This window comes from Rhincodon typus, chromosome 35 (genome assembly GCF_021869965.1).
Source record: "Rhincodon typus isolate 14 chromosome 35, sRhiTyp1.1, whole genome shotgun sequence".
NCBI classification, from domain to species: domain Eukaryota; kingdom Metazoa; phylum Chordata; class Chondrichthyes; order Orectolobiformes; family Rhincodontidae; genus Rhincodon; species Rhincodon typus.
The window spans coordinates 4,351,195-4,363,166 of NC_063366.1; the positions used below are offsets into that span (position 1 = coordinate 4,351,195).

Below are 11,972 nucleotides of genomic sequence, written 5' to 3' on the forward strand. Positions count from 1 at the left end.
TCAGGGGAGCTTTGACATATCATCAGATCTGAAACTGGTCAGTGGTGTGGAGCCTTCCATCGGAACCAACCTTTCTGAAGGTTTGGCTGTGGGTGATCGGTCAGGGTGAGGCTGGAAGAAGTGTGAGTGGCTCCAAGTATGGTGAGAGTTTCCATCATTCATCGAGCCTCATGAACCAGGGACTCATTCCTACAGGTGAGAGACTGTTCCAGTGTGAGGTGGTATCATCCATGTTGTAAGATCCCCTCACATGTCGAGTGCACCTGTTGATCTGCCACATGGAAGAGAATCCAGTCAAGTCTGAGATGTGTGACCAAGATTTCCGACGTACCTCAAATTTTCACATGCACCAGAGCAATCACACTGGAGAGAAGCCATTCACATGTAAGGAATGCAATCAATCATTTGCATTCTCATCAATTCTCCACAAACACCAGTTTATTCACACACGGGTGAAACCATTCACATGCGAGGTGTGTGACAAATCATTCTGGCACTCAATGAATTTCCGCGTACATCAACGCATTCATACAGGGGAGAAACCCTTCAAGTGTGAAGTGTGCGAGAAATCCTTCTCCCAGTCATCAAATCTCCAGAGACATCAACGTATTCACACTGGGGAGAAACCTTTCAAGTGCAAAGTGTGTGACAAATCCTTTTCGCAGTTATCAAATCTCCACATACACCAACAAAGTCACACAGGGGAGAAACCATTCATATGCGAGGTGTGTAACAAATCATTCTCATCTTTAGTGACCCTCCGGGTACACCAACGCATTCACACAGGAGAGAAACCATTCACCTGTGAGGTGTGTGACAAAGCTTTCACACAGTTATCACACCTGCTGGTCCATCAGACAATCCACACAGGAGAAAAACCCTTCAAATGTGAGGTCTGTGATAAAGCTTTCACAACATCGACCAGGCTTCTGATGCATCAGAGTGTCCACACAGGGGAGAAGCCTTTCAGATGTGAGGTGTGCAACAAATCCTTCTCAAAGTCATCAAACCTCCATGCACATCAACGTATTCACACAGGAGAGAAACCATTCACATGTGATGTGTGTGACAAATCATTCTCCGAATCATCCACACTCCGCATACATCAACGTGTTCACACAGGGGAGAAACCTTTTACCTGTGAAGTATGTAACAAATCATTCTCCCGCTCCTCTAAACTTCGTGCCCACCAATACATTCATACAGGAGAGAGGCCATTCACATGCGAGGTGTGTGACAAATCATTCTCGCACTCAGTGAGCCTCCGTATACATCACCGCATTCACACAGGGGAGAAGCCATTCGTGTGTGGAGCGTGTGACAAAGCCTTCTCATGTTCATCAAGCCTCCTGGTCCATCGGACAGTCCACACAGGAGAGAAACCCTTCAAATGTGAGGTTTGTGATAAAAGTTTCACGCAGTCTACAAGCCTCCTGAGACATCAGAAAGTCCACACGGGAGAAACTGTACAGGTGTGAATTTACTGAAGATGCTTCCAGCCTGTCCTCTCCTGAGGCGTCAGAGGATTCACCAAGTGCACAGTCTATTCAAGTGTGAGGTGTGTAACAAGGGCTTTGGACAATCATTGATCCGATGACACACCGGGTTCTTTCACACGAGGGAGTAATCATTTAACAGGCAAGGTTGCTTTCATAACATCTTCACCCTCCTCAGATAGCTGAGGATTCATATGGGGAGAACCCGTCGGGTGAAATGTTTGTGACAAGGCTTTTACCCACTCCTCCAAACTCCTGAAGCACAGTGAATCCACACTGTGACAAACCTTTCAGATATGATATGTGTTACAGGCCTTTTACACAGCTAGCGTACAACACACACACAGGGGACACGCTAACAGTGTGAGTTCTGTTCAAAATCCCCACACGTTTGTCACACCTCATGAAAGAGTCAGACTGGATCCTCTGGGATGTAGTGATCCATTGACCTTGTTAATATCATTCAATTAGATCGTGGCCTATCTGTGTATCAACAATCTACCTATCTTGACTCTGTAACCCTTAACCTCTTGCCTAACAATAAATCGATCAATCACAGTTTTGAAATTTTCAGTTGATCCCAAGCTTCAACAGATTTTTGTTTGGAGACAGTTCCGGATTTCCAGTCCCCTTTTTGTGAAGTGTTTGCTGATATCACCCTAAACAGCCTCATTCTAACTTTAATGCTGTGCCCCTTGTTCTGGACTCTCCCAGAGGTATCGTTCCTCTCAAACTATTTGATCAAGTTCTTTACTCATCTTCAAACATTTCAATTGGATTAACCCTTAATTTTCTGCACTTTGGGAATATAAACTCAGTCTGTGAAACCTGTCCTTGTGATTTAACCCTTTTAGCCCCTGAAATATTTCAGTGAATCTGTGCTGCACTTCTTTCAAGGAAAATATGTCCTTCCTGACCAGTGGTGCCCACAACTGAATACAGCTAGGGTCTAAACAGAGCTCTGTCTGGGAGGACTACTGTTCTAGGTATGGTGAGGGAGTGGGTCTGAGTCTGTACAGACCTGAGTTTGTCTTTGAGACTTTGTTATTTTGGTGCAAATTGAATTTTGTCTTCATTTCCTCCTGTTGTTTCAATCTTCTGCATAGATTTAATAACACGTAATAAATTGTATTTTGGCAAAACGGGATCTGTCAGCCTGGTGTTTCTATTCACTGAAATACTCAGGATCCTACAGTAAGATTCCTGTAATATATTGGTCAAGTCACTGTGGAATGGGACAATTTTTCCATCAATTGAATTTATAGTGTACAGGAAGCAGTATGTTTCTCAAAGAAAGAAAGACTCTCATGTATATATACGTTTCCACAAACTCGGGCTGACAACAAGTACTTTGCTGGCTTACCATTTTCAGATTGAAAATATCTTCCATCGTGTAGTGTGGCACTATCATCATGCTAAATATGACAGACTTTGGAGAGATTGAGCAGTTCAAGACTGGGCATCCATGAACTGTTGTGGCACACTACATGTGTGCCAAACAGCATAAACAGCAAGTGATAGAGCTAAGCAATTCCCAGAATCAATGGATCAGATAAGCTAAGCAGTCCTGCCATGTCCAGCAGTGAAACTCACTGGAGGAGAAATCTGCACAAATATCCCCATCCATATTGATGGAAGAGCTCAACACATCAGTGAAAAAGATGAGGCTCAAGCATTTACAACAATTTTCAGCAGAAGTACCAAGTGGATGGATTATCTTGGCCTCCTCTGGTGGTCCCCAGCATCACAGATGCCAGTCTCTGCTTCAATTCACTCTATGTGATATCAAGAAGAGGTCTGAGACACTGGATACTGCAAAGGTTATGGGCCCAGATAACATTCCAGCAATAGTACTGAAGACTTGTTCTCCAGAACTAATCATACACCTGGCCAAGCTACTCCAGTACAGTTACAACACTGGTAACTACCTGGCGATGTGGAAAATTCCTCAGCTATGTCCTGCACACAAAAAGTAGAATGTATCCAACCTGGCCAGTTACCGCCCCATCAGTCTATTCTGATGGAAGGTGTCACCAACAGCGCTATCAAGCAGCATGTGCTCGGCAATAACCTGCTCAGTGATGCTCAGTTTGGGTTCCACCAGAGCTACTCAGCTCCTGACCTAAATACAGCCTTGGTTCAAGCATGGACAAAAGAGCTGAATTCAACAGTGAGGTGAGAGTGACAGCCTTTGTCATCAAGGCCATATTTGATCGAGTGTAACATCAAGGAGCCAGAGCAAAACTGGAGTCAATGGCCATCAGAGGGCAAAATCCTCGTTGGTTGGAGTCATACCTGACACAGAGGAGGATGGTTGTGCTTGTTGGGGATCAGTGATCTTAGCTCAGGACATGACTGCAGGAGTTCCTCAAGTTAGTGTCCCAGGCCCAACCATCTTCAGCTGCCTCCTCAACAACCTGCCCTCCATCATGTGGTCAGAGGTTGGGTTGTTCACCAATGGTTACACAATGTTCAGCACCATTCATAACTCTTCAGATACTGAAGCAGTCTATATCCAAATGCATTAAGACTTGGACAACATCCAGGCTTGGGCTGAAAAGTGGCAAGCAGAATTTGTACCACACAAATGCCAGGCAATGACCATCTCCAATGCCAAACAATCTAACTACTGCCTCTTGACATTCAATAGTTTTTTCATCATTGAATCCCCCACTACCAACTTCCTCGGTGTTACCATTGAGCAGAAACTGAACTGGACTAGCCATATAAGTAATGTGACAACAGACTGGGTCAGAGGCTCAGAATCCTGCAGTGAGTAACTCATGTCTTGTCTCTTCAAGCCCTGTCCACCATCTACAAGGCACAAGTCAGGAATGTGATGGAATACTCCCATTGCCTGGATAAGTGCAACACTCAAGAAACTTTACACCATCCAGGACAAAGCAGTCCACTTGCCTGGCACTACATCTACAGACATCTACTCCCTCCACCCCTGACTTTCAGTAACAGCAGTGTATACTATCTTCAAGATACCCTGAAGAAATTCACCAATGATCCTTAGAGAGCACCTTCCAAACCCTCTACCACCTAGAAGGACATAAACAGCAAATACTTGGGAACACCACCACCTGCAAGTTCCTGACTTGACAGGATATATATCAGGGTCCCTGGGTAAAAATCCTGAAATTCTCTCTAACAGCACTGTGGATCTACTGACAGCACATGGAGTGCAGGGACTCAAGACGTCAGCTCACCATCACTTTAGAGAGAACAGAAGGGCTTTGTTTGAGGTCTTATCTGAAAGGTGGTTTCTTTGACAATGTGGCTTTGCCTCCCTCTTTTATGCCAGACTATTCTGTGATTGCGTCAAATTCAATCAAAGATTCTCCATCACCATACCTTGCCGACTGTCATTTCCCAATGTTGGTTAGGGATAGGGACATCGTGCACAGGAAGAAGTGCTTCCTCAGCTCATCTGTTGCTCAAACCCTCATTATATACCTTTCAAATGTTATGAGTTAACTGGGAAGAGTACACTATCTGATTTTGTGGTCCCAGTTATGGGGGAATGCCCAGATAATGTTACTAAAGTGATTGTTTACTAAAACATAAGCACATAATGTTGCAGTCTTTGTTTTTAACCATAAAACAAAAGTTTATTAACACACAATGAAAGGAAAAACCACTTGATTCCCTTATACACAGATTCAAAGATTTTTAAATACACAGTAGAGATAACTCACACCCCTTTATAGATTTAACTGAAGCACCAACTTTGTACCCGAATCATTTTACCGTGGTACAAACCTTCTTGCAATTCTGACAACACCTTGTGCTACAGGACCCAGTCCAGTTCATTTTAGCCTCAATGTGCTTGAGGTGATTAAAATTTATATTCATTTGCTAGAACTGTCGATAACATTTTTACAAAGTGTTGTCATATACCTGACATAGCTTCCTTCCAATGTCATACTATCTCTGATGCAACCCTTTAAAAGAAATCTTTTTCTCTTCCACTGATTATCCCAACACTCCAATTTGAGACTACGAATAAATTATTCTTGGATCATTTCATTAATTAAAATTCATTTTCTTATGCCATTTATCACATGTTACTCCATGGAAAGACTTCTCAGCACTTCAGAGCTCAAAACCTGCTTCTTTCTCGAAAGACTTCACACCACAGACTAAAAATGAAAGTCAGTGCCTGAAATATTTTTCCCTAAGCCCTCTGGGTGATTCCCTGGGACCTTTGGATAACTTTTCTCTTGGAAATATGCATATTGTAGTTTTATTGAAAAAAACTAAACTCATTGACAAATCCATATGTTGAACATAGAATTCCAAGAACCTAAACTCCCAGTAAATTGTACTGTAAAAATCTCACAGTTTCATCACACAATTCACCTTTTCAAAGATCAACTGGCCACACAAAAACTTCCTCGGACTTTGAGCTCCCTGAACAAACATTCCCCACCTTACAGCAATGGATCAGTATGACTGAGATGAGGTCTGGGAATGGTTGTATAGTTGTCCAGAAGTTAGACTAAGTTTTTCCTCCTGACTAACATTTCCTGGTTAACTATTCATTTAAGTATGTAGGAACTGTCCAAAGTCTCAAAATAATAATAATAACAAGATGTGAAATAATACGAATCCATGCAGCAGTGTATACATTACTTCCACATTACTCCCAAGAGTAATAAACATACACAAAGAAATAAACATGAATCAAAGCCAGTATTAATTGAGTAATAGCCAAATTGAGTTGTAAGGCTTACCTTACTTACTTGGAAACTGTAACTCGGAGCTGGAAACTTTTTCAGAAGGTTCTAGGGAACAAGGGACTTATCTAGAGTAGTTTATATTTTATGGCTAATTTCCACTGTCTCAGTAGGTCCAGAATTGCAAGGGTCCCCAACATGTACCCTGGGTTGCACAATGATCAGAGATAACATTTAAGGGTGGGCAGCGAGGGGGTGATCATTTCCAGAGCAGGTTGTGCTCTGTTTCTTCTTTTTGAAGATTGTTCCAGCATCAACTTCTTTCAGAGAGAGTGCAGCTCTCATCAGCATGTCAGTGCTGTACATCTGCTTCCCTTGCCTGTACTTCAATTCCAAGTGATAGCTCTGTAAATGAAGATCCTTTGCAATGGATCCATGTAAAGAGAAGTGGTTTGAGAAAGATGTTTCAAAATAGCTTGTGGTCAGACTTTATCATCACTTTCTCTGTCCCAAATAGGTACTAGTTGAAAAGTTCACAAGCAAACATAATAACCAGAATCTCTCTCTCTCAATCTGTGTACAATGTTGTTCAGTTTGTGTTTACGCCCTTTAATTTGGCCACTTATTAAGAAATCTCACAGACATACAAGTACTGAAACGATGATTTTAAACTTTATGTAGCAACCAAAACAAGATCCCTCAAGTAAGCAAGTTAAGCCTTACAACTCAACTTGGCTATTCCTGATTAATGGTGAAATTTAGCTACAATTCCACCCAACAGTGTCTGTCTCTGGTTTGATCCTTGGTTTGATCCCTATGCAGTGTTGTTCTCCAAAGTTCTGCTGCAGGGGGAGTTCTGGTGCTTGAGTCTTATACAGTTCTTTAACATTCTTGTCCATGTTGTGATATTGATGATTCTTTAGAGTCCTTTCATCCAAAATATTGATTAACCTTTTGGAGTCCTTGAGACTGCAGCTTGCTTCCGTATCGGAAGTAACTTTTCTTTGTTCCTTGTTACATTTGGCCATTACTGCCTGCTCAAAGACACATTGTGACTTGTAATTACTCCTTAAATTCTTCAGCAGGGCAATCATTTATCCTTGTGGCATGAGACATCTAGTTATCAAGCAGGTGTCCAAGCAGTTTTGTTTACGTAATCTTGACTCCTTATTTTCCCAGACATCACTAATTGCTTTTAATCTCTATATAACAGTTTGTCTTTTTCCCTTAACAATTTATTCCAGACAGATATTGCTACAGCTTTCCATGTATAGTTTATCTTTGTTGATTCATTTAATCCATGAGCAGTTATTAAAGTTCTGAAGTCTGTAATATCACAGGATCTCCTCTTTGCTCATTATTTTTAATGTGATGAACAAACACCAGTAATTAGCCATTTCCCACCATATTGGTTCATATTCCAAGCTGGGTTGCTGCACCATACACTATTTAAAATGCAGCATTTCATTTTACACTGCAATCGAATGCAAATTAAGAAATGAATTAAATAATAATGATCAGTAAATAAATCACAAGTAATAAACATACACAAAGAAATAAACATGCACGAAACAAAAAATAGAGTAACAAACATGCGTTATACTTCACTCATTGCAGCTTTAAGATTCTCATGTCTTAACAAGATTAATTCCCTTTTCAACTGCTGCATTTGTTGCTGACGCCAATGATGAAGCAAGTGGTAGAAACAAGATTGATCCAAGTACACTAAATAATATGAATATGTGAAATAATACAAACCCATGCAGCAGTGTATACGTTACTTCCACAATTCTAGATGTCATCCCACCAAGAATGTTCCCTAATGTTTTTGATATCTGTTTGATTGCCTGACTACTCTGCTGAACCTTAACATATGTCTTTCTCACAATCCCTTTTATTTCTTCCAAATGTTCCCTTTGCAAGGCAATATGGACCTGAAATGTTTGCTGATAAGACATAGCAATTTCTCTGGCTAAGTCAGTCGTGTGAAAAGTCACAGATTTTCTTCTCCTGTTGTTAGCCAGTTCCATTGTTCCACTGCCCGTGGGCATTTGAGGGTGAATGTAAAATGTTGAATCATTGATGGGACAAGACAGATTATGGTATTGATAACTCTTTTAGAGATGTTGTGATACAGTATTCTCCTTTGCCTGCATATCCAACTCTGATTATGTTTTCCAGAGTGGTGCTTGAAATTTTGAGAGTACACTTAACAGTTTCATTACCACTGGACTCAAAACTGCATATGGCTTGTCCAGTTATGTGAATGGAATCGGAACAAACAATAGTTTTATCAGTCTGTTAGCATTCCTTAAATGTTCTCCCTACAAATATTCCTCCCATTCTATTGCATAAGGTAGAACCTCTTTAACTGTCATCACTCCAACATTTTGTACTGTTATAACATTTGATGGTTTGTTATCTTTAGACATAACTGCTACCCCTAACGCAAGACCAATTCCATTGCCACCCAAACATGAATCATTAGTCCTTACTTTTGTTAATCTCCTTAACTCACTGAGAAATTTTACTTAAAGTTTCTGTCCCATCAGCTAATTTCCTTAATTTAGTGTTGTCAACCCATGTAGGAACTTCTCCTTTTCTCATTTGATTTATGTTTTCTCTGTACTGATCCAACTGCTGTACGTGCTACACAAAGTAACTTTTATTTGATGTTGACCATTCTTTCCTGCTTCCTTTATTAACTTGTTAATTGCACCAGCATTTGATTCTAAGATGTCAACAGTACGAAATGCAGCACTGTTCGTGGTGTCCCTGCCTGACTGCTAAGTTTAATGTTATCATTCATTGCACCCAGTTGTCCTTTAACTTGTGATGTTAATTGATTTAATCGATCACTTATAACAGCAATGTCTAGGCCATTAACTGTAGGAATGCCTGCACAGTAAATGCCTGCAACATCTCGTATCAAAGTTCTGCGCTTCCTGCTTTTCCCTTTGATTGTGTAATCTTCTTGATTAAACAACCCACTTGACCGATTCCTTATAACTTCTAGGTAAAGGTTTTGGACACCATGATGGTAACTGAATACCCGAGAGATTCAGAATAACTGGTACCAATTCATGACGGACATTTTCATTTAACACTTTACACGCTCTTTGCATAACTATCCCTCCTCTTGGTCCTTCTCTCCTTGCCCAACACACTATGTCAGTGCAAATGGACTTGACTTCTACATTACCACTGCACTGAAAATTAACACATGAATTTATGGGAGGAGATGTTTTCCAATGCTGTCAGTCTGCACATGTCATTGTTCAATTATTTGTAGAAAAACTCAGTCGTCACGTCAACCAGTACACAAACGGTTTTGAGTCCTGCCCTCGAAGATGTGGACTTCTGTGTCTCTGACCAAGAGGGTGCCGACCACATTAGTGGCAGAACTCCCACATAGCCACTGTGAAGCGTATTGTCACATTGTACACACTGTCCACTCCCACTGATCGTTGGACCCTGACTGCTGACTCTGTACTTCATTTGCAAAGGCCAACAATACAATTCCAATAAGCAGCTTCATAGTTTATCTAAAGTGCAAAAAAATGAAAAATCAAAGTAATTTCTGTTCTTATCTACAGTTTATCAGTTTACATAAACAGATTTTCAAACTCTCCGGCAAGGTAGTCAGTTACATCTCCTCTAACCAGGCATTTACTTGGCCTGCTTCTGTTTCACTGAGGTGAAAGTTTACTTTATGTTTTGATTTTCTCTTATTATAATTGTTTCCCATGGACATTACTAACTGCGAACATGGGGCTTGACATAATTGAGAAAATGGTAATCGCTGTTTGTGTCTAACCGATTGTTCTGTTGAGGCAATGGTGTGGTGCTTACAGTATCATCTGTCCCAGTGTTATTAGAAATTGTCAGTTCCATAACAGTTGCAGTTCTGGAATGAGCTGAGGCAGCTGGTCACGCAGAGTGGGCTCATCCAGCAGCATCCAGCTGTTATTGTAAATTTACAGCATCGTTTTCCATGCTGTCAAGGAGCACATGGCATTGATGATGTACATTGTTTAGAGATCCAAATGCTTTTAACTCTTCACATTTGGGAAGGCATGACCTAGTGGTATTATCACTGGACTGTCAATCCAGAGACCCAGACAATGTTTTGGGGACCCAGGTTCAAATCCCACCACGTCAGATGGTGGAATTTGAATTCAATAAATATCTGGAATTAAGAGTCTAATGATGACAGTGAATCCATGTTGATTGTCAGAAAAACACATCTGGTTCACTAACGTCCTTTAGGGAAGGGAACTGTCATCCTTACCTGGTTTGGCCTACATGTGACTCCAGACCCACAGCAATGTGGTTAATTCTTAACTGCCCTCTGGGCAATTAGGGATGGGCAACAAATGTCGGCCTACTCGGTGAAACCCTCATGTTGTGAATGAATAAAAAAAGTATCATCATGTTTTACCAGTGGCCAATAAAATTTTGTATACCAATATTCCATTATCAAATAGGGACCTGAATAATTTGGTGACAAAAGTGTGCCAGGTCAGAAATCTAGCAGCATTATTTTCTCTCCTTCTGCATATTCTACAGGTCGGACTTTGGCATCAAAGTAAGCCTTACTTTGTTCTTGTTCCTTCCCCATTTTTACTGCTGCTGCTAGACCAGCAACCTGTACATTCTGTATTAGAGTCTCCACAATTCCACAAGAGCCTGAATCTCTAGTTCAGGGAGGTCGAGCCCTAACAATCCCTCTCAGGATCTCCCTGTCTTCAGTATAGGTGGCGTAAAACCTGTGGAGTTGGATGGTGTGCTTCTCACAATCATTAAGGTACAAGGGAGGAATTTCTGCTTTATTCTTAACAGAGCCATTACATGTTCCATAACCTGGGCGGTGAAATGTATCCCTAGGTTTAACTCAGTGCTTCTGGGGAGCCTCCACCTAGTGAATACCTGTTGTATTAGAATGGCTGCTGTGACTTCAGCCACTTTGGTTCGAGTAGGGAGTACTTCTACCCATTTAGAAAAGGTACCTATGATCACCAGAATATATTTAAACCTCTCTTTGCACAGAGGCAAAGGTCCAACATAATCTGTCTTCAGGTTGGTCCATGGATCTTCATAGACTTGGAATGTCTGAAGTTCCCTTTATTTACATTCCTATCTGGGTTGTTCTAACTGATCTAAACAGTTATCCACATAGTGAATCATGTCATCCTCCAACTTTGACCACCAGCGCCATTCTTTAAGACATTGATGTTCATGTATGTCATGGGCCATATAAATTAGTTCATTCCTATCACTCTAGAGTGCAATATACTTCCCCTCTTTTAACAGCAATCCATCTTCAACTTGAATTTTGTTCTTTAAAAGTTTACACTGATTGGGCAATTCACATTGTTGGATTTTCATTAAATCTTTGTCTTTGCTTTGGGTTTGTACCAGATCTTCTATTTTAGTTTGCTTTACTTTTATGCATTCATAGTCTCAGTCACTACTAGGGGTTAGCAAGGCTTGTCCTCTCAGGGATAGTAGGAACTGCCAATGCTGGAGTCTGAGATAACAAGGTGTGGAGCTGGAGGAACGCAGCAGGCCAGGCAGCATCAGAGGAGTAGGAAAGCTGGCGTTTCGGGTCTGGACCCTTCTTCAGAAATGGGGGAGGGGATGGGGGCTCTGAAATAAATAGAGAGGGGGGCAGTGATAGAAGGTGGATAGTGGAGCAGATAGATGGAGAGAAGACGGACAGGTCAAGGAGGCGGGGATGAAGCTAATACAGGTGAGTGTAGGTAGGGAGTTGGGATGGGGGTTGGTTAGT

General features: G+C 41.3%; 1 protein-coding gene and 1 pseudogene across 1 annotated transcript; one reads left to right on the forward strand and one right to left on the reverse strand.

The window, feature by feature from the left end:
• The window catches only part of LOC109913278, a 55,923-nt pseudogene that overhangs the window by 15,942 nt on the left and 28,009 nt on the right, over positions 1–11,972 (reverse strand).
• Positions 7–5,064, forward strand: LOC109913279 (zinc finger protein 227-like). The gene has a single exon (XM_048616816.1). It carries the CDS (start codon positions 279–281, stop codon positions 1,476–1,478), a length of 1,200 nt encoding a protein of 399 aa, XP_048472773.1. The 5' UTR covers positions 7–278; the 3' UTR covers positions 1,479–5,064.